The sequence below is a fragment of the Chelon labrosus genome (assembly GCF_963514085.1).
Source record: "Chelon labrosus genome assembly, chromosome: 17".
NCBI classification, from domain to species: Eukaryota; Metazoa; Chordata; class Actinopteri; order Mugiliformes; family Mugilidae; genus Chelon; species Chelon labrosus.
The window spans coordinates 14,604,475-14,628,811 of record NC_140350.1 but is presented as its reverse complement, the minus strand read 5'-3'; the positions used below and the strand labels follow the sequence as shown (position 1 = coordinate 14,628,811).

The 24,337-nt window shown below is 39.5% G+C and overlaps 5 protein-coding genes across 5 annotated transcripts; all 5 read right to left on the bottom strand.

The window, feature by feature from the left end:
* Positions 1–456: 456 nt before the first annotated feature.
* LOC311502173 (UDP-glucuronosyltransferase 2C1-like) lies at positions 457–3,111 on the bottom strand (the record flags this gene model as incomplete). The annotated part of the gene is made up of 4 exons (XM_084564300.1): positions 457–1,325; positions 1,492–2,205; positions 2,642–2,940; positions 3,108–3,111. The coding sequence occupies 4 exons, from the start codon at positions 3,109–3,111 to the stop codon at positions 741–743; spliced, it is 1,602 nt and encodes a 533-aa protein (XP_084420426.1). The 3' UTR covers positions 457–740.
* A 1,281-nt stretch (positions 3,112–4,392) lies between these two features.
* LOC311502743 (UDP-glucuronosyltransferase 2C1-like) lies at positions 4,393–7,425 on the bottom strand. The gene is made up of 4 exons (XM_084565101.1): positions 7,268–7,425; positions 6,811–7,109; positions 5,621–6,334; positions 4,393–5,477 (listed from the first exon to the last, which is right to left on the bottom strand). The coding sequence occupies exons 1-4, from the start codon at positions 7,269–7,271 to the stop codon at positions 4,893–4,895; spliced, it is 1,602 nt and encodes a 533-aa protein (XP_084421227.1). The 5' UTR covers positions 7,272–7,425; the 3' UTR covers positions 4,393–4,892.
* An 889-nt stretch (positions 7,426–8,314) lies between these two features.
* LOC311502745 (UDP-glucuronosyltransferase 2C1-like) lies at positions 8,315–11,324 on the bottom strand. Its single transcript, XM_084565103.1, has 3 exons — positions 10,919–11,324; positions 9,774–10,487; positions 8,315–9,631 (listed from the first exon to the last, which is right to left on the bottom strand). Exons 1-3 carry the CDS (start codon positions 11,267–11,269, stop codon positions 9,047–9,049), a joined length of 1,650 nt encoding a protein of 549 aa, XP_084421229.1. The 5' UTR covers positions 11,270–11,324; the 3' UTR covers positions 8,315–9,046.
* A 1,506-nt stretch (positions 11,325–12,830) lies between these two features.
* On the bottom strand, positions 12,831–16,227 carry LOC311502742 (UDP-glucuronosyltransferase 2C1-like). Its single transcript, XM_084565100.1, has 3 exons — positions 15,174–16,227; positions 14,350–15,063; positions 12,831–13,828 (listed from the first exon to the last, which is right to left on the bottom strand). Exons 1-3 carry the CDS (start codon positions 15,522–15,524, stop codon positions 13,244–13,246), a joined length of 1,650 nt encoding a protein of 549 aa, XP_084421226.1. The 5' UTR covers positions 15,525–16,227; the 3' UTR covers positions 12,831–13,243.
* A 350-nt stretch (positions 16,228–16,577) lies between these two features.
* Positions 16,578–20,817, bottom strand: LOC311502741 (UDP-glucuronosyltransferase 2C1-like). Its single transcript, XM_084565099.1, has 3 exons — positions 20,014–20,817; positions 18,811–19,524; positions 16,578–18,558 (listed from the first exon to the last, which is right to left on the bottom strand). The coding sequence occupies exons 1-3, from the start codon at positions 20,362–20,364 to the stop codon at positions 17,974–17,976; spliced, it is 1,650 nt and encodes a 549-aa protein (XP_084421225.1). The 5' UTR covers positions 20,365–20,817; the 3' UTR covers positions 16,578–17,973.
* Positions 20,818–24,337: the final 3,520 nt, after the last annotated feature.

Here is a 24,337-nt window from a genome sequence, read left to right as displayed (position 1 = left end):
GAGTAGTACCCTTTCCCCAGATATCAATTATCTTTCCTCAAGCTCACCATGGGCAGTTGTCCCTAAAGGAATGTAGTTATGAGATCATAGCCGATGGGTTCATAGATGGCCGAGACGCTAACATGATTTGGTTAATTGCAATTTAAGACAAATCCTCTCATTTAAGAATCAAAAATTGTTCATTTTGTCTGTGTTTAGTATGTACAGTGCATGGAATGACATGTTGTGGAAGTAGAGGTGGTGTCAGAACGAGTCCACAGACAATGAAATCTGTAAAATATTGTGATTTAATTTTTGTGCAGAACAGTCAGTACTGCCAGAATCATAAAACAAAGAGAAAGTTCATTTTGTATAAAGATTTATTGAGCATTGTTTCAATCAAAATAAAATGGGTTAGGATTTGTTACACAATTCATAACATGTGTTAATTATCTGTACTTAGTTTTATCACATCTGTACTGATTTTAGAGAAGGCATATTAAGTTTCAGTGCACAATACTGATTATTGGAAGTGGGCAACATTACCAGGCAATGAGTTTACATAAAAGTACAGAACTGTGACACTATCACCAAGATAAGATATGAGGGTATTTCATAAGTTCTATATTGCTTTAACTATAGTTATAGTTTATATAGTTAGGGCAAAAAGAGTCTGAATCATATTTATTAAACAGAAACATATACAGTAACTTAATACATCTATCCATTGTCTTCTCAAAGTCCTTTGGACAACTCATTGTTCAGTGTTGTTTGCTTTTCGTCTTTCTTTTTCTTCTGCAGCATAGAAACCTGACAATAGCCAGAGTAGAGAGGAGCAGCACAGTTACTGCAGTCATCAGTACCAACACTACATCCAGGCAGTAGTATGAGTACCAGGGCATCTTATAAGCCTCTGTCCGCAGGTGAGCAGCCCCTTTATGACGCATCACATACTCCACCCAGAATACAGCCTGATCCATGGGTGTCATTGGCTGATCTCTGTGCAAACGTGACAGCCTTTGTATGTTCTGCCTGTAGCTGTCTTGATGGAGAAGTTCCATAAGACCTTCCTTGAAACTGTGGCCATTAACATCAGCCAGCTGGATGATCTTTCCAGCTCCTCTCTCCTGCAAACGTAGAAGATTGTCATACTGGTCAAAGAACAAGGGTATGCCGAGCACAGGGACCCCGTGGTAAATAGCCTCCTGGACTCCGTTGGTTCCTCCATGAGCTACAAAGACTTTGGTCTGTGGGTGACCGAGGAGATCCTTCTGAGGCATCCAGTCCACTATCAGAGTGTTGTTACCCAATGTAGAAGGACGCTCCCCTTTGTGCCTCCATATCACCTGATCAGAAAATATACAAAAAGAAAAGAGCAGACTACATCAGCAGACAGAAAACATAATGTTTAACAAGGATGACCTATGTGATCAGACTTGCTTACATCACAGGGTTTAAAAACACCTCACTTTACAAAGAAGAAAGAAATTAATTATGAAGATCATTTGTTACCTTCTGTGGCATCTTGGCAAAGACGCTGGCAATATCATCTGCAACCTCTTGAGGCAAAGCGTTAACCAAAGTTCCCAGAGTCATGATGATCACTCCATGTTCCCCAGCGCTCTGAACAAACTCCTCCAGGTCTGCTGGCAGAGGCTGGGCTGGTTTGCACTGGAATCCTCCAATGTAGACAACATTTGGCATTGTGGGCCGTGGAAATTCAAACACAAAATCGGACCTGAACAACCAAATGTCTGCTTCCCGAAGAAGTGAGATGATGTCACATCCACCCTCAATGTATTTATCACAGATGGCATTATAGATTGGCCCCACCATAAAGTTCTCCTGGAACAATATAACGCTGTAGAAAAGAATATTCTTGACCCTCTGGATGAAATTCATCTTGTCCGTAAAGCCTGATCCTGGCACTGGGATATAAGAGAGTGGTGAGGGGGCCAACACAAAGTGTCCTTCTCCGCTGGTGATCCAGCGCACATTGAGCACCAAGGGAAGTTTGAGATATTTGGCCAACACGACTCCTGGTGCTATTCCTGGATCAGTGAGAACCAGATCATATTGGGCATCTATTAAAAATTTGAGCATATTTTGATCCTCAAATATTTGAACCAAGGAAACAGTCCACACTGAATGAGCCTGTGTGATCATTGTAAGAAAATGTTTGGTGAGTTTGAAGTACGAACGTAGTGAAGCTCCTTCTCTCAGCACCGACATGGGATGGAAAAAAGTGGGGAAATAAAGAATAAAGTCTTTACCTTCTTACACAAACGATTAAATCTGACCACATGGGTTTCAACATGTATTGTGGCCATAAAAAAAAAATTAAAAAAAAACATGTTAAATAGGAAGGTTTTTGTGACTAAAAACAGTGCAACAAAAAAGAAATCATATCGGTACATTTGTACATTTCTCTAAAAAAAAAAAAAACAATAAAAAAAAAATAATATAACTTCTGGGGTGTGAACACTAACACAATTCAGTTTCCACTGCCATTACACAGGTTACAAATTAAAAGAAAAATCTACAAAAGTTGTGATAGCATTTATCTTTGTTTGATTTTTTTTTTTTTTTCACATCACACAACCTTCTGATTTAGCATGGTGTTTAGACTTTTTATACCTGCTATTTTGCCATATTAACTTACCCTTATATGCTCCTCTAGGTACACATCAAAAAAGTCATCCATATCGTTTCCCATTTGAATTGTAATGGACGTGTAGATGGGAGATTTTTCTGTTATGAACCAGCTGTTGGAGGCCCTGATCACAGTGAGGCTGTGTCCCCTGGCATGAAGTTCTTCCAGCAGGTACTTCATATTAATCCAGTGGCTGCCGTCCACAGGGAACACCAGAATGTTCCCTCCATCGCAATGGGGCGTGAAGGAAGTCAGACATAAACTGACGAATACAAATACTCCACACAGACCACGCTGTGATAGGATTCCTAAAATATCAGTCGGAGAAATAATATTCTTGGTCACCCACTTAGTCAGCATAACATCTAGAATAACTGTGATGAATATGTTTATGGATTTTCTTTTGGTCAACACAATTTAAAGAGACAATTTCTGCCGCTTAATTGAACATGCACAACCACATAAATGTACTTACCCATGTTCAAGAGCGCCAACAGTATCCCAGTATTCTTGCAGACTGACTGTCCATCAAAAGGATTCCTTACATATCTGAGTTCAAACTCCAGGCTCGGGTGAATGTGTTACCCGTGTGCAGCACGTGTCACTACTCAGAATGTTCTGAAAATACCAATAATAATAAGAGCTATTATTTCTTCTTTGTCATGTCATCATAATTGTATTGCTTTTGTCTAGTCATATTACTAAATACACAGTAGCAGCATTTCACATGATTGTGCCATACAAACCTATGGCCTCGTTTACAAAGTTATTAGAGTGGGTTATGTAATGTTAAGCTATATCATGTTAACATGCAAATAATGCCAGAAAGAAAAAAAGAGTGTCTCAGAAAAACGTAAAAGAATTTAAGATTGTCATGCACGCTGCTTTTTTTTTTTTTTTTTTACAGGTCTTTGACCCGGAGGTTTGATTACAACAACTCCAAATGCAGCAGTCCACTGAATGTAGGTGGAAGGTCTAAGAATTGAACTCAGTTAACCCAAGTGCTGTAGTATATTTGATTTGATTTGATTTTTATTCTTACAGTAAGTGATTAATCTGTCTGTCAGTCAATCTTTTGATTGTTTCCATGCTCACTGCTTGTAAAACTTTAACAACTTGTGATAAATGCATACAACATTTGCAATAATCTAATCTCTATAAACAGGTATATGCATATGAATTAGATAATCTGTAGTCAAGGGGAAAATTATTGGTTTAAAAAGCTGTTGTGTTTCTGTTTGTAGCCTGGGTTGCATTGACCAATTAACCAATTGACCATTTCACCAGGATCTGGTGCCGTGCAGCTGAACAGTCTGTGTGGAAAAGAAATAAGGCCTGAGGAAGCTAACATGGCACGCCATTTGTCAAGCAAACACTGAAAAGAACAAAGGTGCTGTAGTGGTTTAAAACTGTTGACTAAGACTGAATTGTCCTGTCGTAGTAGACGTGGTCTCTCAACTCTGACTTGCTTTATCTATCTAAGGTTGCTGATCCAACTGAGAACACTGACCGATGCATGGAGTAGTAACTTTTCCCCAGATATCCATTATCTTTCCTCAAGCTCACCATGGGCAGTTGTCCCTAAAGGAATGTAGTTATGAGATCATAGCCGATGGGTTCATAGATGGCCGAGACGCTAACATGATTTTGGTTAATTGCAGTTTAAGACAAATCCTCTCATTTAAGAATCAAAAAATGTTCATTTTGTCTGTGTTTAGTATGTACAGTACATGGAATGAGATGTTGTGGAAGTAGAGGTGGTGTCAGAACGAGTCCACAGACAATGAAATCTGTAAAATATTGTGATTTAATTTTTGTGCAGAACAGTCAGTACTGCCAGAATCATAAAACAAAGAGAAAGTTCATTTTGTATAAAGATTTATTGAGCATTGTTTCAATCAAAATAAAATGGGTTAGGATTTGTTACACAATTCATAACATGTGTTAATTATCTGTACTTAGTTTTATCACATCTGTACTGATTTTAGAGAAGGTATATTAAGTTTCAGTGCACAATACTGATGATTGGAAGTGGGCAACATTACCAGGCAATGAGTTTACATAAAAGTACAGAACTGTGACACTATCACCAAGATAAGATATGAGGGTATTTCATAAGTTCTATATTGCTTTAACTATAGTTATAGTTTATATAGTTAGGGCAAAAAGAGTCTGAATCATATTTATTAAACAGAAACATCTACAGTAACTTAATACATCTATCCATTGTCTTCTCAAAGTCCTTTGGACAACTCATTGTTCAGTGTTGTTTGCTTTTCGTCTTTCTTTTTCTTCTGCAGCATAGAAACCTGACAATAGCCAGAGTAGAGAGGAGCAGCACAGTTACTGCAGTCATCAGTACCAACACTACATCCAGGCAGTAGTATGAGTACCAGGGCATCTTATAAGCCTCTGTCCGCAGGTGAGCAGCCCCTTTATGATGCATCACATACTCCACCCAGAATACAGCCTGATCCATGGGAGTCATTGGCTGATCTCTGTGCAAACGTGACAGCCTTTGTATGTTCTGCCTGTAGCTGTCTTGATGGAGAAGTTCCATAAGACCTTCCTTGAAACTGTGGCCATTAACATCAGCCAGCTGGATGATCTTTCCAGCTCCTCTCTCCTGCAAACGTAGAAGATTGTCATACTGGTCAAAGAACAAGGGTATGCCGAGCACAGGGACCCCGTGGTAAATAGCCTCCTGGACTCCATTGGTTCCTCCATGAGCTACAAAGACTTTGGTCTGTGGGTGACCGAGGAGATCCTTCTGAGGCATCCAGTCTACTATCAGAGTGTTGTTGCCCAATGTAGAGGGACGCTCGCCTTTGTGCCTCCATATCACCTGATCAGAAAATATACAAAAAGAAAAGAGCAGACTACATCAGCAGACAGAAAACACAGAAGCTCGTACACAAAACACAGTGTAAATATATAACAATCTAAGACAATGCAATAAAGAAATTAATTATGAAGATCATTTGTTACCTTCTGTGGCATCTTGGCAAAGACGCTGGCAATTTCATCTGCAACCTCTTTGGGCAAAGCATTAACCAAAGTTCCCAGAGTCATGATGACCACTCCATGTTCCCCAGCGCTCTGAACAAACTCCTCCAGGTCTGCTGGCAGAGGCTGGGCTGGTTTGCACTGGAATCCTCCAATGTAGACAACATTTGGCATCGTGGGCCGTGGAAATTCAAACACAAAATCGGACCTGAACAACCAAATGTCTGCTTCCCGAAGAAGCGAGATGATGTCACATCCACCCTCAATGTATTTATCACAGATGGCGTTATAGATTGGCCCCACCAGAAAATTCTCCTGGAACAATATAACACTGTAGAAAAGAATATTCTTGACCCTCTGGATGAAATCCATCTTGTCCGTAAAGCCAGATCCTGGCACTGGGATATAAGAGAGTGGTGAGGGGGCCAACACAAAGTGTCCTTCTCCGCTGGTGATCCAGCGCACATTGAGCACCAAGGGAAGTTTGAGATATTTGGCCAACACGACTCCTGGTGCTATTGCTGGATCAGTGAGAACCAGATCATATTGGGCATCTATTAAACTTTTGACCATATTTTGATCCTCAAATATTTGAACCAAGGAATCAGTCCACACTGAATGAGCCTGTGTGATCATTGTAAGAAAATGTTTGGTGAGTTTGAAGTACGAACGTAGTGAAGCTCCTTCTCTCAGCACCTAAACATGGATGGAAAAAAGTGAGGAAATAAAGAATAAAGTCTTTACCTTCTTACACAAACTATTAAATCTGCCCACATGGGTTTCAACATGTATTGTGGCCATAAAAAAATCTAAAAAAAACATGTTAAATAGGAAGGTGTTTGTGACTTAAAACAGTGCAACAAAAAATAAATCATATCAGTAGATTTGTACATTTATCTAAAACAATACCAATTAAAAAATAACTAAATATAACTTCTGGGGTGTGAACACTTAACCTAATATAATTAGGTTATTCTACATCTTTTCTCTGAAATGTATCACATCAGTTTTCACTGCCATTACACAGGTTATAAATTAAAAGAAAAATCTACAAAAGTTGTGATAGCATTTGTCTTTGTTTGATTTTTTATTTTTTTTTCACATCACACAACCTTCTGATTTAGCATGGTGTTTAGACTTTTTATACCCACCGTTTTGCCATATTAACTTACCCTTATATGCTCCTCTAGGAACACATCAAAAAAGTCATCCATACCGTTGTCCATTTGAATTGTAATGGACGTGTAGATGGGAGATTTTTCTGCCATGAACAAGCTGTTGGAGGCCCTGATCACAGTGAGGCTGTGTCCCCTGGCATGAAGTTCTTCCAGCAGGTACTTCATATTAATCCAGTGGCTGCCGTCCACAGGGAACACCAGAATGTTCCCTCCATCGCAATGGGGCGCGAAGGAAGTCAGACATAAACTGACGAATACAAATACTCCGCACAGACCACGCTGTGATAGGATTCCTAAAATATCAGTCGGAGAAATAATAATTTTGGTCACCCCCTTAGTCAGCATAACATCTAGAATAACTGTGATGAATATGTTCACGGATTTTCTTTTGGTCAACACAATTTAAAGAGACAGTTTCTGCCGCTTAATTAAACATGCACAATGTACTTACCCATGTTCAAGAGCGCCAACAGTATCCCAGTATTCTTGCAGACTGACTGTCCATCAAAAGGATTCCTTAGATATCTGAGTTCAAACTCCAGGCTCGGGTAAATGTGTTACCCGTGTGCAGTACGTGTCACTCCTCCGAATGTTCTGAAAATACCAATAATAATAAGAGCTATTATTCTTCTTTGTCATGTCATCATAATTGTATTACTTTCGTCTAGTAATATTACTAAATACACAGTAGTAGCATTTCACATGGTTGTGCCATACAAACCTATGGCCTCTTTTACAAAGTTAGAGTGGGTTATGTAATGTTAAGCTATATCATGTTAACATGCAAATAATGCCAGAAAGAAAAAGAAAAGAAAAAGAGCATCTCAGAAAAACGTAAAAGCATTTAACAAGTCATGCACGCCGTTCTTTTTTTACAGGTCTTTGACATGGAGGTTTGATTACAACAACTCCAAATGCAGCAGTCCACTGAATGTAGGTGGAAGGTCTAAGAATTGAACTCAGTTGACCCAAGTGCTGTAGTATATTCCATTTGATTTGATTTTTAATCTTACAGTAAGTAATTAATCTGTCTGTCAGTCAATCTTTTGATTGTTTCCATGCTCACTGCTTGTAAAACTTTAACAACTTGTGATAAATGCATACAACATTTGCAAAAATCTAATCTCTATAAACAGGTATATGCATATGAATTAGATAATCTGTAGGCAAGGGGAAAATTATTGGTTTCAAAAGCTGTTGTGTTTCTGTTTGTAGCCTGGGTTGCATTGACCAATTAACCAATTGACCATTGCACCAGGATCTGGTGCCGTGCAGCTAAACAGTGTGTGTGGAAAAGAAATAAGGCCCGAGGAAGCTAACACGGCACGCCATTTGTCAAGCAAACACTGAAAAGAACAAAGGTGCTGTAGTGGTTTAAAACTGTTGACTAAGACTGAATTGTCCTGTCATAGTAGACGTGGTCTCTCAACTCTGACTTACTTCTTCTATCTAAGGTTGCTGGTCCAACTGAGAACACTGACCGATGCATGGAGTAGTACCCTTTCCCCAGATATCAATTATCTTTCCTCAAGCTCACCATGGGCAGTTGTCCCTAAAGGAATGTAGTTATGAGATCATAGCCGATGGGTTCATAGATGGCCGAGACGCTAACATGATTTGGTTAATTGCAATTTAAAACAAATCCTCTCATTTAAGAATCAAAAAATGTTCATTTTGTCTGTGTTTAGTATGTACAGTACATGGAATGAGATGTTGTGGAAGTAGAGGTGGTGTCAGAACGAGTCCACAGACAATGAAATCTGTAAAATATTGTGATTTAATTTTTGTGCAGAACAGTCAGTACTGCCAGAATCATAAAACAAAGAGAAAGTTCATTTTGTATAAAGATTTATTGAGCATTGTTTCAATCAAAATAAAATGGGTTAGGATTTGTTACACAATTCATAACATGTGTTAATTATCTGTACTTAGTTTTATCACATCTGTACTGATTTTAGAGAAGGCATATTAAGTTTCAGTGCACAATACTGATGATTGGAAGTGGGCAACATTACCAGGCAATGAGTTTACATAAAAGTACAGAACTGTGACACTATCACCACGATAAGATATGAGGGTATTTCATAAGTTCTATATTGCTTTAACTATAGTTATAGTTTATATAGTTAGGGCAAAAAGAGTCTGAATCATATTTATTAAACAGAAACATCTACAGTAACTTAATACATCTATCCATTGTCTTCTCAAAGTCCTTTGGACAACTCATTGTTCAGTGTTGTTTACTTTTCGTCTTTCTTTTTCTTCTGCAGCATAGAAACCTGACAATAGCCAGAGTAGAGAGGAGCAGCACAGTTACTGCAGTCATCAGTACCAACACTACATCCAGGCAGTAGTATGAGTACCAGGGCATCTTATAAGCCTCTGTACGCAGGTGGGCAGCCCCTTTATGACGCATCACATACTCCACCCAGAATACGGCCTGATCCATGGGAGTCATTGGCTGATCTCTGTGCAAACGTGACAGCCTTTGTATGTTCTGCCTGTAGCTGTCTTGATGGAGAAGTTCCATAAGACCTTCCTTGAAACTGTGGCCATTAACATCAGCCAGCTGGATGATCTTTCCAGCTCCTCTCTCCTGCAAACGTAGAAGATTGTCATACTGGTCAAAGAACAAGGGTATGCCGAGCACAGGGACCCCGTGGTAAATAGCCTCCTGGACTCCATTGGTTCCTCCATGAGCTACAAAGACTTTGGTCTGTGGGTGACCGAGGAGATCCTTCTGAGGCATCCAGTCTACTATCAGAGTGTTGTTGCCCAATGTAGAGGGACGCTCCCCTTTGTACCTCCATATCACCTGATCAGAAAATATACAAAAAGAAAAGAGCAGACTACATCAGCAGACAGAAAACACAGAAGCTCGTACACAAAACAACACAGAGTAAATATATAACAATCTAAGACAATGCAATAAAGAAATTAATCAGATAATTTGTTACCTTCTGTGGCATCGTGGCAAAGACGCTGGCAATGTCATCTGCAACCTCTTTGGGCAAAGCGTTAACCAAAGTTCCCAGAGTCATGATGATCACTCCATGTTCCCCAGCGCTCTGAACAAACTCCTCCAGGTCTGCTGGCAGAGGCTGGGCTGGTTTGCACTGGAATCCTCCAATGTAGACAACATTTGGCATCGTGGGCCGTGGAAATTCAAACACAAAATCGGACCTGAACAACCAAATGTCTGCTTCCCGAAGAAGCGAGATGATGTCACATCCACCCTCAATGTATTTATCACAGATGGCATTATAGATTGGCCCCACCATAAAGTTCTCCTGGAACAATATAACGCTGTAGAAAAGAATATTCTTGACCCTCTGGATGAAATCCATCTTGTCCGTAAAGCCAGATCCTGGCACTGGGATATAAGAGAGTGGTGAGGGGGCCAACACAAAGTGTCCTTCTCCGCTGGTGATCCAGCGCACATTGAGCACCAAGGGAAGTTTGAGATATTTGGCTAACACGACTCCTGGTGCTATTGCTGGATCAGTGAGAACCAGATCATATTGGGCATCTATTAAGCTTTTGACCATATTTTGATCCTCAAATATTTGAACCAAGCAATCACTCCACACTGAATGAGCCTCTGTGATCATTGTAAGAAAATGTTTGGTGAGTTTGAAGTACGAATGTAGTGAAGCTCCTTCTCTCAGCACCTAAACGTGGATGGAAAAAAGTGAGGAAATAAGGAATAAAGTCATTATCTTCTTACACAAACTATTAAATCTGCCCACAGGGGTTTCAACATGTATTGTGGCCATAAAAAATCTAAAAAACTGTGTTAAATAGGAAGGTTTTTTTGACTAAAAACAGTGCAACAAAAAATAAATCATATCAGTAGATTTGTACATTTATCTAAAAATAATACCAATTAAAAAAAAACTTAATTTAACTTCTGGGGTGTGAACACTTAACCTAACACAATTCAGTTTCCACTGCCATTGCACAGGTTACAAATTAAAAGAAAAATCTACAAAAGTTGTGATAGCATTTGTCTTTGTTTATTTTTTTTTTCACATCACACAACCTTCTGATTTAGCACGGTGTTTAGACTTTTTATACCCACCGTTTTGCCATATTAACTTACCCTCATATGCTCCTCTAGGTACACGTCAAAAAAGTCATCCATACCGTTTTCCATTTGAATTGTAATGGACGTGTAGAGGGGAGATTTTTCTGCTATGAACCAGCTGTTGGAGGCCCTGATCACAGTGAGGTTGTGTCCCCTGGCATGAAGTTCTTCCAGCAGGTACTTCATATTAACCCAGTGGCTGCCGTCCACAGGGAACACCAAAATATTTCCTCCATCGCAATGGGGCGCGAAGGAAGTCAGACATAAACTGACAAATACAAATACTCCGCACAGACCACGCTGTGATAGGATTCCTAAAATATCCGTCGGAGAAATAATATTCTTGGTCACCCCCTTAGTCAGCATAACCTCTAGAATAACTGTGATGAATATGTTTATGGATTTTCTTTTGGTCAACACAATTTAAAGAGACAATTTCTGCCGCTTAATTAAACATGCACAATGTACTTACCCATGTTCAAGAGCGCCAACAGTATCCCAGTATTCTTGCAGACTGACTGTCCATCAAAAGGATTCCTTACATATCTGAGTTCAAACTCCAGGCTCGGGTAAATGTGTTACCCGTGTGCAGCACGTGTCCCTACTCCGGATGTTCTGAAAATACCAATAATAATAAGAGCTATTATTTCTTCTGTGTCATGTCATCATAATTGTATTACTTTTGTCTAGTAATATTACTAAATACACAGTAGTAGCATTTCACATGGTTGTGCCACACAAACCTATGGCCTCTTTTACAAAGTTATTAGAGTGGGTTATGTAATGTTAAGCTATATCATGTTAACACGCAAATAATGCCAGAAAGAAAAAGAAAAAAAGAGTGTCTCAGAAAAACGTAAAAGCATTTAACAAGTCATGCACGCTGTTCTTTTTCACAGGTCTTTGACCTGGAGGTTTGATTGCAACAACTCCAAATGCAGCAGTCCACTGAATGTAGGTGGAAGGTCTAAGAATTGAACTCAGTTAACCCAAGTGCTGTAGTATATTTGATTTGATTTGATTTTTATTGTTGCAGGGCAAGTAATTAATCTGTATGTCAGTCATTCTTCAGATTGTTTCCATGTTCATTGCTTGTAAAACTTTAACAACTTGTGATAAATGCATACAACATTTGCAAAAATCTAATCTCTATAAACAGGTATATGCATATGAATTAGATAATCTGTAGGCAAGGGGAAAATTATTGGTTTCAAAAGCTGTTGTTTCTTTGTTTGTAGCCTGAGTAGCATTGACCAATTAACCAATCGACCATTTGATTAGGATCTGGTGCCATGCAGCTGAACAGTCTGTGTGGAAAAGAAATAAGGCACGAGGAAGCTAACACGGCACGCCATTTGTCAAGCAAACACTGAAAAGAACAAAGGTGCTGTAGTGGTTTTAAACTGTTGACTGAGTCTAAATCGTCCTGTCGTAGACGTGGTCTCTCAACTCTGACCTGCTTCTTCTATCTAAGGTTGCTGGTCCAACTGAGAACACTGACCAATGTATGGCCCAGTTATCCATTATCTTTCCTCTAGCTCACCATGGGCAGTTGTCCCTAAAGCAATGTAGTTATGAGATCATAGCCGATGGGTTCATAGATGGCCGAGACGCTAACATGATTTGATTAATTGCAATTTAAGACAAATCCTCTCATTTAATAATCAAAAAATGTTTATTTTGTCCATGTTTAGTATGTACAGTACATGGAATGAGATGTTGTGAAGTAGAGGTATAAAACCTCACACCTGTATATGACTGTATACACGGCTGCTGTTTAATTATAGTGGCTGAATGAATCCAGGGTAAACTGAGGGCTACAGTTTTTTTTTTGCTGTTGTGCTTCTGAGATGTCTCTGAACGAGTCCACAGACGATGAAATCTGTAAAATATTGTGTCTCACAAGAAAGATTTCATTTTTGTGCAGAACGGTCGGTATTGCCAGAAACATAAAACAAAGAGAAAGTTCATTTTGCATAAAGATTTATTGAGCATTGTTTCAATCAAAAATAAAATGGGTTAGGATTTGTTACACAATTCATAACATGTGTTAATTATCTGTACTTAGTTTTATCACATCTGTACTGATTTTATAGAACACATATTAAGTTTCAGTGCACAATATGATGCAATGAGTTTACATAAAAGTAGAGAATTGTGACACTATCACTACGATAAGATACAAGGGTCTTTCATAGGTTCTACATTGCTTTAACTATAGTTATAGTTTATATACTTAGGTCAAAGAGAGTCTGAATCATATTTCTTAAACAGAAACATGTACAGTAACTTAATACATCTATTCACTGTCTTCTCAAAGTCCTTTGGACAACTCATTGTTCACTGTTGTTTGCTTTTTGTCTTACTTTTTCTTCTGCAGCATAGAAACCTGACAATAGCCACAGTAGTGAGGAGCAGCACAGTTACTGCAGTCATCAGTGCCAACACTACATCCAGGCAGTAGTATGAGTACCAGGGCATCTTATAAGCCTCTGTACGCAGGTGAGCAGCCCCTTTATGACGCATCACATACTCTACCCAGAATACGGCCTGATCCATGGGTGTCATTGGCTGATCTCTGTGCAAACGTGACAGCCTTTGTATATTCTGCCTATAGCTGTCTTGATGGAGAAGTTCCATAAGACTTTCCTTAAAGTTGTGGCCATTAACATCAGCCAGCTGGATGATCTTTCCAGCTCCTCTCTCCTGCAAACGTAGAAGATTGTCATACTGGTCAAAGAACAAAGGTATGCCGAGCACAGGGACCCCGTGGTAAATAGCCTCCTGGACTCCATTGGTTCCTCCATGAGCTACAAAGACTTTGATCTGTGGGTGACCGAGGAGATCCTTCTGAGGCATCCAGTCTACTATCAGAGTGTTGTTGCCCAATGTAGAGGGACGCTCCCCTTTGTGCCTCCATATCACCTGATCAGAAAATAAAAAGTATATGAATTCCCTACACCAGTAGACCAATAACAATCAGATTAATCATTTTATAAATAAAGCAGAAAATTGTACCAGTGTAACATGTAGTGTGGAGCCATTCATTTACACACGGCAAGTGTTACGTAACACTAATTACATAACAGGGCAAGCTCTGTTTATTATTTGACGATTAACCAAAGAATTAATCAACGACCCAGAAAAGACTGGATAGATTAATGAACAACAGAACATATTAATGGATTAATTCAATTAATTCAAAATATGACTGAATAATTGACTGAACAAATAATTGTTTGTTGCAGTCCTAATCATTTGTTTAATGTTGTTCTCTTTTTACACTGTTAAAGCAGATGAGTCAAAATATGATGATGAATGAAGTACTATTTTGGCATAAATACTGTAAATTCAAAAGTGTCACTCAGAGTCAACAGAGATACAATTCATGCATAACAAAAGAAAACAATGCAATGAAGAAATGAATCATGAAGCTCATTTGTTACCTTCTGTGGCATCTTGGCAAAGACGCTGGCAATTTCATCTGTAACCTCTTGAGGCAAAGCATTGACCCAAGTTCCCAGAGTCATGATGATCACTCCATGTTCCCCAGCGCTCTGAACAAACTCCTCCAGGTCTGCTGGCAGAGGCTGGGCTGGTTTGCACTGGAATCCTCCAATGTAGACAACATTTGGCATCGTGGGCCGTGGAAATTCAAACACAAAATCGGACCTGAACAACCAAATGTCTGCTTCCTGAAGAAGCGAGATGATGTCACATCCACCCTCAATGTATTTATCACAGATGGCGTTATAGATTGGCCCCACCAGAAAATTCTCCTGGAACAATATAATGCCGTAGAAAAGAATATTCTTGACCCTCTGGATGAAATTCATCTTGTCCGTAAAGCCAGATCCTGGCACTGGGATATAAGAGAGTGGTGAGGGGGCCAACACAAAGTGTCCTTCTCCGCTGGTGATCCAGCGCACATTGAGCACCAAGGGAAGTTTGAGATATTTGGCTAACACAACCCCTGATGCTATTGCTGGATCAGTGAGAAGCAGATCATATTGGGCATCTATTAAACTTCTGACCATATTTTGATCCTCAAATATTTGAACTAAGGCATTCATCCACATTGAATGGGCCAGAGTAATAATTGAAAGAAAATCCTTGGTTTTTTTGAAGTAGGACAGTAGTGTGGTCCCTTTTTGCTGTGCCTAAAAGTGGTCAAGAAAAAGAAAAAATGTTGGAATCAAGTGATTATGTTAATACATAATGAATGGAATTACCCACGCAGGGTTCAGCACATATAGCCATCATCACATACCTTAAAATCCTCCTTTAAGTGCTCATCAAAAACAGGAGTCAAGCTTTCTTTCATTTCAATTGTTATGGACGCGTACAGAGGGGATTTTTCTTCAATGTATCGGCTGTCTGAGTATCTGATCACAGTGAGGCTGTGTCCCCTGGCATGAAGTTCTTCAAGCAGGTACTTCATATTAACCCAGTGGCTGCCGTCCACAGGTAACACCAAAATGTTTCCTCCATCGCACCACGGTGTAAAGGAAATCAGACATAAACTGAACAATGCAAACATTCCACACACATGATGCAGTGGCATGGTTCCTAAAGCAGCAAAGAGAGAAATAATAATCTCAGTGAACTCATCATTCAGCATATAACCTTTCTATAAGAATTCTTTGTTCAACACGTTATAAAGAGACTGTTTCTGCTGCTTAACCAAACATGAACAACTACAGATATCCACTTACCTGTGGTCAAGACAGTGTTCTCAGTACTCCAGTCTGCCTGCAGACTGAGCATCCAAACCGTTTCTTACTTTGGAGAGTTCAAAGTCCAGTCTGTGGTAAATGAATTATATATGGTACATGACACAAGAAGCTATGTTGCTACTACAAATGTGAATGCAAACAACAAAGAGATTATTTCTTCCTTGTCATTCCACCGTAATTTAATTTCTCCATTTAGCATTAATGACACATTAGAAGTAGCATTTAGAGTGCATAGTTTTGTGAGTGTTTTTCCATTGCCACACGAAAACAATGCACGCACCATACAAACTTGAGACTCCTTTCACAGTGGTATTCGAGTGGGTTACTTAGTGATATAAGTTTCTTATCAAGTTACTCGTGCAAATAATGCCTGAAAAGAACACTAAGTGGCTCCTGAGATATAAGCTATCAGCATGTCGTGAACTTTATACATTTTCAGCTGCTTGCTGAATGTAGGCGGCAGGTCTAAGAACTGAAGGTGTGTGCTGATGTCACTCCTAAGATCAGCAAAGGACGTATTCAGATCCCTTACTGAGGCACCAAAACCTCACTGTACGCCTACATATTAATGTTATTATGTTATATGTATTATTGCATCAGTGTCTATGCAGCATTTTACTGTCATATTTGGTTGAAGTAGAGCTACTGTACTCTGTTATTTATTTAATTTTATGTTTCCATTTACAAGCTGTCAGCTAATGATTACTCTCATTGACAATCTGCTGTTTGTTTCTATGTTCAGTCAAAATGATTTGTCTGTAAATAGATATTCTGTCAACAAGCAGAATCTGTAGGGAAGGGAAAAGATATCAGCGTAGCGGAAGTTTTCTAGTTTCGCTTTGTCTGTTTGTAGTCTGAGTGAGTAGTATTTATTAATCGCATTTGAGCAGGATCAGGTGGTATGCCTGTCTGGCATAGTCAGGCTTAATTCTTATCAGAACAGGAGTCTGGTAACCCGTAATTTCAATTTCATTATGGGATGTGTTTCAACCGATACAGAATAATAAAATATTATTGCGTATAACTGAATAATCCTACAACCAATCAGGTGCATAAATATATAAATATGGGCAGCGCATACTCCGCATCCTTGCATGGGCCAAACTGACGCTATTTTCCCAGGGATACGGGCGGCGCCATCTTGCGACTTTGGCGCCAGAGTCTGTGCTGTACAGTCTGAAAATAGAGCCATGCAGAGGCTCACTTGCGACTCACTTGCGTTTTTGGCAACTCGTAGTTGCCCGTATGTCACATCCTATTTCTGTAGCGTCAAATTAGTAACTAAAACGAAACTCATCCAAAAAGTTGACACTTGAACATGCATCAGCATTATATTAACTACGTAAAATGACAGAAACTATCCTTGAAAAAAAAAATTTGATTCGTATTTTAGTTTTAGTTTGGCCTAAGTCCCATCCACTAACATGGAGGAGGTTGAGCTTATGACCTATACTGCAGCCAGACATCAGGGGGAGCTCTACTTGCCTCCATCTTTATACTATACCACTGTCCATGTTTATACTGTCTATAGTATAACTACGTCACGGTTCCTCTCCTCTTCATTAGCGCATAAGGCACGTCCAAACAATTTGACATTTTCATACAATACTATCAAGTCAATGAGCTGATTAATCAATCACAGTTTAATATGGCTGAAATAATCCAGTACATACTGTGGGCTACAGCTCTGTGCCGTTATGCTTCTAATATGTGCTTTTCATTCAGTGAAATTAAATCTTTTCTCAGAGTCTAAAAGATGTACAAAATATACAAATCTCCGATAACCAGATATTCAGTATTACAGGAATGTTAAAACTATAAAGTTAATTCTGAGTCAAGGTTTACTGAACCTTGTTGCAATTAAAACTGAAATGGAGCTGAATATGTTACACATCTCATAAAATATGTTGACTGCATTCAGTTTCATCACATCTGAATTGGTCATCGGCAAAAGTGTCCTCAGCATATGAAGTTTCAAGGTTCGATACATTTGAAACGGATGACATCCGATGATAATGACCAGGCAATGAGACAGTGACAGTGTTTTGGCTCATCACAGATGACATACGAAAAGCACAGAATCATGACAAACTAGATGACACTATCACCCATAGTTCTGAGAGCTTGATCATACAGCCACATTGTGAATTTATCAAGAAATTGTTAATTCACTTTAAAACTGAAAAAGGGGAATGTTACTTTAGCTATGTTTACTATATATTTTATAGAGTTAGGGCAAAGACGGATTGTTATTTTATTAATAAAGAGAAACATGTACAGTACCTTAAGACATCTAATCATTGTCTTCTTAAAGTCCTTTGGACAACTCATTGTTTAGTGTTGTTTACTTTTCGTCTTTCTTTTTCTTCTGCAGCATAGAAGCCTGACAATAGCCAGAGTAGAGAGGAGCAGCACAGTTACTGCAGTCATCAGTACCAACACTACATCCAGGCAGTAGTATGAGTACCAGGGCATCTTATAAGCCTCTGTACGCAGGTGGGCAGCCCCTTTATGACGCATCACATACTCCACCCAGAATACGGCCTGATCCATGGGTGTCACTGGCTGATCTCTGTGCAAACGTGACAGCCTTTGTATGTTCTGCCTGTAGCTGTCTTGATGGAGAAGTTCCACAAGATTTTCCTTAAAATTGTGGCCATTAACATCAGCCAGCTGGATGATCTTTCCTGCTCCTCTCTCCTGCAAACGTAGAAGATTGTCATACTGGTCAAAGAACAAGGGTATGCCGAGCACAGGGACACCGTAGTAAATAGCCTCCTGGACTCCATTGGTTCCTCCATGAGCTACAAAGACTTTGATCTGTGGGTGACCGAGGAGATCCTTCTGAGGCATCCAGTCTACTATCAGAGTGTTGTTGCCCAATGTAGAGGGACGCTTCCCTTTGTGCCTCCATATCACCTGATCAGAAAATATACAAAAAGAAAAGAGCAGACAGAAAATATAATGTTTAAAAAGGATGGCCTATGAAAATCTGATGATATCTTAGGTCATACTTTGCCAGAATATTGAATATATGGGGTCAAAAACTTTTAAGCCCAATTGGGTATGGGCTTTGAGCTGTGTAAAATCCAAACATCACAACAACACAGAGTAAATGTAACAACTTAAAACAATGAAATAAAGAAATGAATCAAGGAGATCATTTGTTACCTTCTGTGGCATCTTGGCAAAGACACTGGCAATTTCATCTGCAACCTCTTGAGGCAAAGCATGGACCCAAGTTCCCAGAGTCATGATGATCACTCCATGTTCCCCAGCGCTCTGAACAAACTCCTCCAGGTCTGCTGGCAGAGGCTGGGCTGGTTTGCACTGGAATCCTCCAATGTAGACAACATTTGGCATCGTGGGCCGAGGAAATTCAAACACAAAATCGGACCTGAACAACCAAATGTCTGCTTGTTGAAGAAGCGAGATGATGTCACATCCACCCTCAATGTATTTATCACAGATGGCGTTATAGACTGGCCCCACCAGAAAATTCTCCTGGAACAATATAATGCCATAGAAGAGAATATTCTTGACCCTCTGGATGAAATTCATCTTGTCCGTAAAGCCGGATCCTGGCACTGGAATATAAGAGAGTGGTGAGGGGGCCAACACAAAGTGTCCTTCTCCGCTGGTGATCCAGCGCACATTGAGCACCAAGGGAAGTTTGAGATATTTGGCTAACACGACTCCTGATGCTACTGCTGGATCAGTGAGAACCAGATCATATTGGGCATCTATTAAGTTTTTGACCATATTTTGATCCTCAAATATTTGAACCAAAGCATGAATCCACACTGAATGAGCCTGTGTGATCATTGTAAGAAAACTTTTGGTGTCTTTGAAGAAAGACAGTAGTGAGGTCCCTTCTTGCTGTGCCTAAAATGGACAGAAAAGGGTAAAATAAAGTGATTATCTGTGTACATACAAATTATGAAATTACCCACATGGGGCTCAACCCTTACACTAATCAGGCATAACATTATGACCACCTTCCTAATATTGTGTAGGTCTCCCTTGTGCCTCCAAAACAGTTGTGACTCATCAGAGAATGGACATGGGCCTTCTGAGGGTGTCCTGTGGTGTTTGGTAACAGAATGTTGTTAGTGGGGGGCCTTTGGGTCCTATGAGTTGAGGGGAGGGGTCTCTGTGGATCATCCTACAGATACTTGATCAGTTTGAGATCTAGTGAATTAGTTTTTCATGTTCTAAGTGGGTGGTACATGTTTAAGTAACATCCATTTGAATGCCAGGTCCAAACGTTTCCCAGCAGAACATTGTATCGTCACAAGATGGTCAATGTTATTTGCTTCTCCTGTCAGGGGTCATAATGCTATGCCCGATTGGTATATATTAATCATCACATACCTTCAAATGATTCTGAACGTGCTCATTTAAAAAAGTTGTCAAACTTTCTTTCATTTCCATTGTTATGGACGTATACAGAGAGGATTTTTCTTCAATGTATCGGCTGTCTGAGTATCTGATCACAGTGAGGCTGTGTCCCCTGGCATGAAGCTCCTCTAGCAGGTACTTCATATTGACCCAGTGGCTGCCGTCCACAGGGAACACCAGAATGTTTCCTCCATCGACCCATGGTGTAAAGGAAATCAAACATAAACTGAAGAACACAAACATGCCACACACACGATGCAGTGGCATGATTCCTAAAACATCAAAGAAAGAAATCGTAACGTCAGAGCCGCCATCAATCAGCATATCATCTAAAAGATCAGTTGAAGTCAATATAAACCATGTTTTACTAGATATGCATAACTATAGAAATGTGCTTACCCGCGGTAAAGAGAGACAGCAGTGTTCCAATATGCCTCCAGACTGATGATCCATCAAAACAATTGCTTTCATATTAGAGTTCAAAGTGCAGTCTGTGGTCAATGAGTTACATGTGGCACGTGATGCTACGAATGTTCCACAAATAACAAACACAGTGATTATTTCTTCCTTGTCAGGTCGTCATAGATTTATTTCCTCATTTAGTAATGCTTTTGAAGATCTGGTAGTAGCATTTTGAGTGTTTCCAGCATAGTTTCATGAATGTGTTTTTGCTGTCACTCAAGAACAATGCTTGCTCTATACTGTACAAAGCAGTGAACTCAAGGTTATAATCAGTGTGATATCAGTCTCTATGACTTTAGTATCATATTCAAAGTGCAAATAATATCTGACAAAGGCACAAATTGGTCTCAAAGATAAATGTTTAAGCTAACAGCGTTTTGTGCACTTTTCTACAGGTTTTTTCGCGGGCAATACAGGTAAATAGCGTCAACAGTAAATAGGTTCTGTGGATAACAAAAGAGATGAAAGATCCTGTCATATACTACTGACAAGCAAGCAAACATTGCATCTAATTAAATAAAAGCAAGCTAGCAAACATTGCATTTAATTAAATAGTTTGTAAAAGCTAGCAAGCGAACAGTGTGAACATCGCATTTGTCAAGCAAATACCTAAAGCAAAGGTGCTGCAGTGGTTTCAAACCATGAAGTGAGGGTAAACTATATGGACGTAAAATTAGAGTCTCCCAACTCCAATTTTGGGTTTAAGGTTGCAAGTTCACCTGCGAACAATGAACAAAACTCAGCAGGGGTTGTACCGACTAATTGACTAGTCGTCTTTACTGCTATGCCATGACGCTTTAAGCAGGAAGTCGACTAGTCACGTGTAAATAACAACACGGAAGACGAGAAGACAGGTGAGAGCCCAGTGGGTCATTGCAGCAAACTAGCAACGGTTCATCAAGTGTGTGGAAATACTTTACTAAAGATGAAGTCCATTTTACCGTGACATGCAAAATATGTAAGTTAGTCCTGAAATACAACAAAAGTACTACTCCAATGCACACTCATCTGAAACTAACGCTAGCAGAGAAACGATCCAAATACTCTCAACAGCAGTCAATAAACAACTTCACCAAACGCCCTGTGGTAAAAGAGAGAAGGTGGCTGCAAATCAACAACTTGTTGGTGAATTTCATTGTCTAAAGTTATTAGACGTTGGTTAAGGTTAGGGTTAGGGTTAGGGTTGGACTACGACCGACAGTTGTCCGTGTTCAAGCTTCAATTACTTTGTAAAAAAGCCTCCATTGCTTCTTTTGTGTGAGACGCCACGGTATGTATTCAGGCCAAGAACACAGATTTAGTAGCATTACTTTCTACTTTCTGTGTTTTTATGTGTCACGCCATCAACTAAAATCGGAAGTCGTTTGCTCAGTATCAGCACTTTTGCCCCCCTCCCCCCAAAAAAATGATTTACTGTTTAGATAATTTAACATGTTGTTTACATTTGTTTGTCATTTTTACTTTTATTATTTAGTTTTACACTTAAAGCAAGAAAGAGAAAGGAACAAAACTATTGTAGTATAATGATCAACACGTGTATTTTAGTTTACTTCTTGTTGTGGATGACTTGCAAGAAATGTGCCACCTATTTTTATGAGAAAGGGGAAGGCTTAGCAGTGAGTTCTTTGTCACCTGACTCTCCAGGATTAACATCTTTGAAATGTTTATGGGATTGTTTAAGTACGTGTCTCTACAAGGATTGGGTTTTTAGTGCAACCAAGCTGCTAAACCTTCAAAACATAGTGAAAGTTAGCGTTTTGCATAACAAGAATAGCGAAAACAGCAAGGAAGCACTTTAAAACTACACAGTCATAATTAATAATAGTACAGATCATGCTTATATTCAGGCAATCAAGGGCGTCTATACAATGTGCTGATATATTTTGACAGCCTGCTAAACTTGTGAATCAGATTTCGTAATACCGTTTCGTTTTCTTCTTGACTCCTGCTCTTGCTTCACAAAACCAAAACACAGGCTGGAGAAAAACAGGCCATCCAAGCTCTGTACAGGAGAAAAAAAAAAGAAAAGTGGTTCACGCTGGGTCCTATTAACTGCCATGTTCATGTTCATGTTTCTACGGAAATTCAAGAAAACCCCACCGCAAAGAAAGCTACTGAAGCATCTAATAGTTTTAAGAATTTTATGACAGGAAGGTATTGTTTTGGAGGGAACATTCACAGTCTGGTTAAAAATCCATCACACTCTTCATGGTAAAATCAAAGCAGCAAACGACGGTTTAGTCTGGGGTGGTTTGACTTGGGGATGGGGGGACAAATTTGAACAGCATATCTCCACATAAGGTGGCGCCTGAACATCTCCTCTTCTGCACCACATGCATAAGGCGCCATCGGAAACAAAGCAAACACAAACAACCAGGTCTAAGCCGCCTTTAAAGCTTTGAATTGTTTACAATGGGTCCAACAGAAAGAGGTTTGCAGCACATATGGAACTGCTTATCCCCCATCGCTCTTCAATTCCAGTTGCATGAGGCTTTTTCAAGTCTCCATAGCAAATCAGATTGACCACAGCTCACTGAAACTAAAGGCCGACCCCATGTAAGGAATAAAAAGTGTTCAGAAGTCAGCTGGAGGAGGATGAAACCCGGTGAGAATTCCTTCCATGACAAATCCCTTCCTGGTGGATGGAGGTAACACTGGCTGTGTCAGGCAGTGCTCCAAGATCTCCATTACAGCAGGAGTTAGAAAGGGTAAAGATGTGTAATGGAAATTAATTGAATTTAGCAACGGGAATAATGTAAATATGATTGCGTCCAGAGACACTTCCGAACATGATGTTCAAGGCTAAATGGACAGATGTCACAGACACCTCTGTAATTACAAATCAAATGATAGCTCAGAATCACTTTGTGTACACTGGTGTTTAACTTACCCCCTAAGGCACTGAGGAGACGTTACAGGAAACTGCTCCTCGTCAGCTTTTTATAGTTCGTGTTCCTTATTTTTCCAGGTGTTTCCTGTAATTTGGATGTTGATTCTCTCCCCGGCAATATCAAGGATGGTAATGTATTAGCAGGTTTGATAGACTACACCATCTGTCAAATAACTCACATGAAATAACACATTTGAGATGATTAACGACGAAATGTAAACAATGAGAATAACCTTAAAGCACCAACCTACTCAGCCATGCTCACTGGCCTGTGCTCTCTTATAGACTGTAGCAGCTTAAATCTTAATAAATAAAAGCTGCCCTGACTGATCTGAAGGTTATTTTTGTTACAGTCTGCACAAGTGATTTTCATTTTTCAGCAGGATTCTGGACAGGATAATGACCATGTGGAAACCCAGGGATGTCTGACTCATGCATCACTGAGGGGTCTCTGCAGCCCTGTGTATGATAAATGTGAAAATCTTGAAACCATGCGAGCACTCAGAGTTTAAAAGCAGACCTGCGATTCGTTCGGTTGCTCTGTCACCTTCAGTCATTCACTCTAGTTTATTCTGCTTTATGTCTTGGAGCAGCATTTTAAAATGAGCATTCTGAATCAAGTTGTATAAACTGTGTTGAAAAAATATTGAAGTGATGTAACAGATTTTTGTCCAGAGACAAGTAAAGTAAGTAATAGCTAGGTTAAGGCTTAATATTAAATGTTTCATTAGACTAATGTGATACATAACCGTCCCAGAGGGGGAAAGCTGCATAAGATACTTTAGATATGTTTTCAACATAGAACATAGAACAGACAACAGATACATCGATCAGGCATAACATTAAAACCACTGAGAAGTGAATAACATTGACCATCTTGTAACAATTCAATGTTCTGCTGGGAAACTTTTGGACCTGGCATTCATGTGGATGTTACTTAGACAT

Coding starts and splice junctions, on each gene's coding strand:
- LOC311502743 (XM_084565101.1), bottom strand. Junction 6,335..6,810: donor TCCTAGAGGAGCATATAAGG/GTAAGTTAATAT, acceptor ATCCATGTTTAG/GTGCTGAGAGAAGGAGCTTC. Junction 5,478..5,620: donor TTGCCAAGATGCCACAGAAG/GTAACAAATGAT, acceptor TTTTCTGATCAG/GTGATATGGAGGCACAAAGG.
- LOC311502745 (XM_084565103.1), bottom strand. CDS start 11,269: ATGCTGACTAAGGGGGTGACCAAGAATATTATTTCTCCGACGGATATT. Junction 10,488..10,918: donor ACCTAGAGGAGCATATGAGG/GTAAGTTAATAT, acceptor ATCCACGTTTAG/GTGCTGAGAGAAGGAGCTTC. Junction 9,632..9,773: donor TTGCCACGATGCCACAGAAG/GTAACAAATTAT, acceptor TTTTCTGATCAG/GTGATATGGAGGTACAAAGG.
- LOC311502742 (XM_084565100.1), bottom strand. CDS start 15,524: ATGCTGAATGATGAGTTCACTGAGATTATTATTTCTCTCTTTGCTGCT. Junction 15,064..15,173: donor ACTTAAAGGAGGATTTTAAG/GTATGTGATGAT, acceptor GACCACTTTTAG/GCACAGCAAAAAGGGACCAC. Junction 13,829..14,349: donor TTGCCAAGATGCCACAGAAG/GTAACAAATGAG, acceptor TTTTCTGATCAG/GTGATATGGAGGCACAAAGG.
- LOC311502741 (XM_084565099.1), bottom strand. CDS start 20,364: ATGCTGATTGATGGCGGCTCTGACGTTACGATTTCTTTCTTTGATGTT. Junction 19,525..20,013: donor ACGTTCAGAATCATTTGAAG/GTATGTGATGAT, acceptor TGTCCATTTTAG/GCACAGCAAGAAGGGACCTC. Junction 18,559..18,810: donor TTGCCAAGATGCCACAGAAG/GTAACAAATGAT, acceptor TTTTCTGATCAG/GTGATATGGAGGCACAAAGG.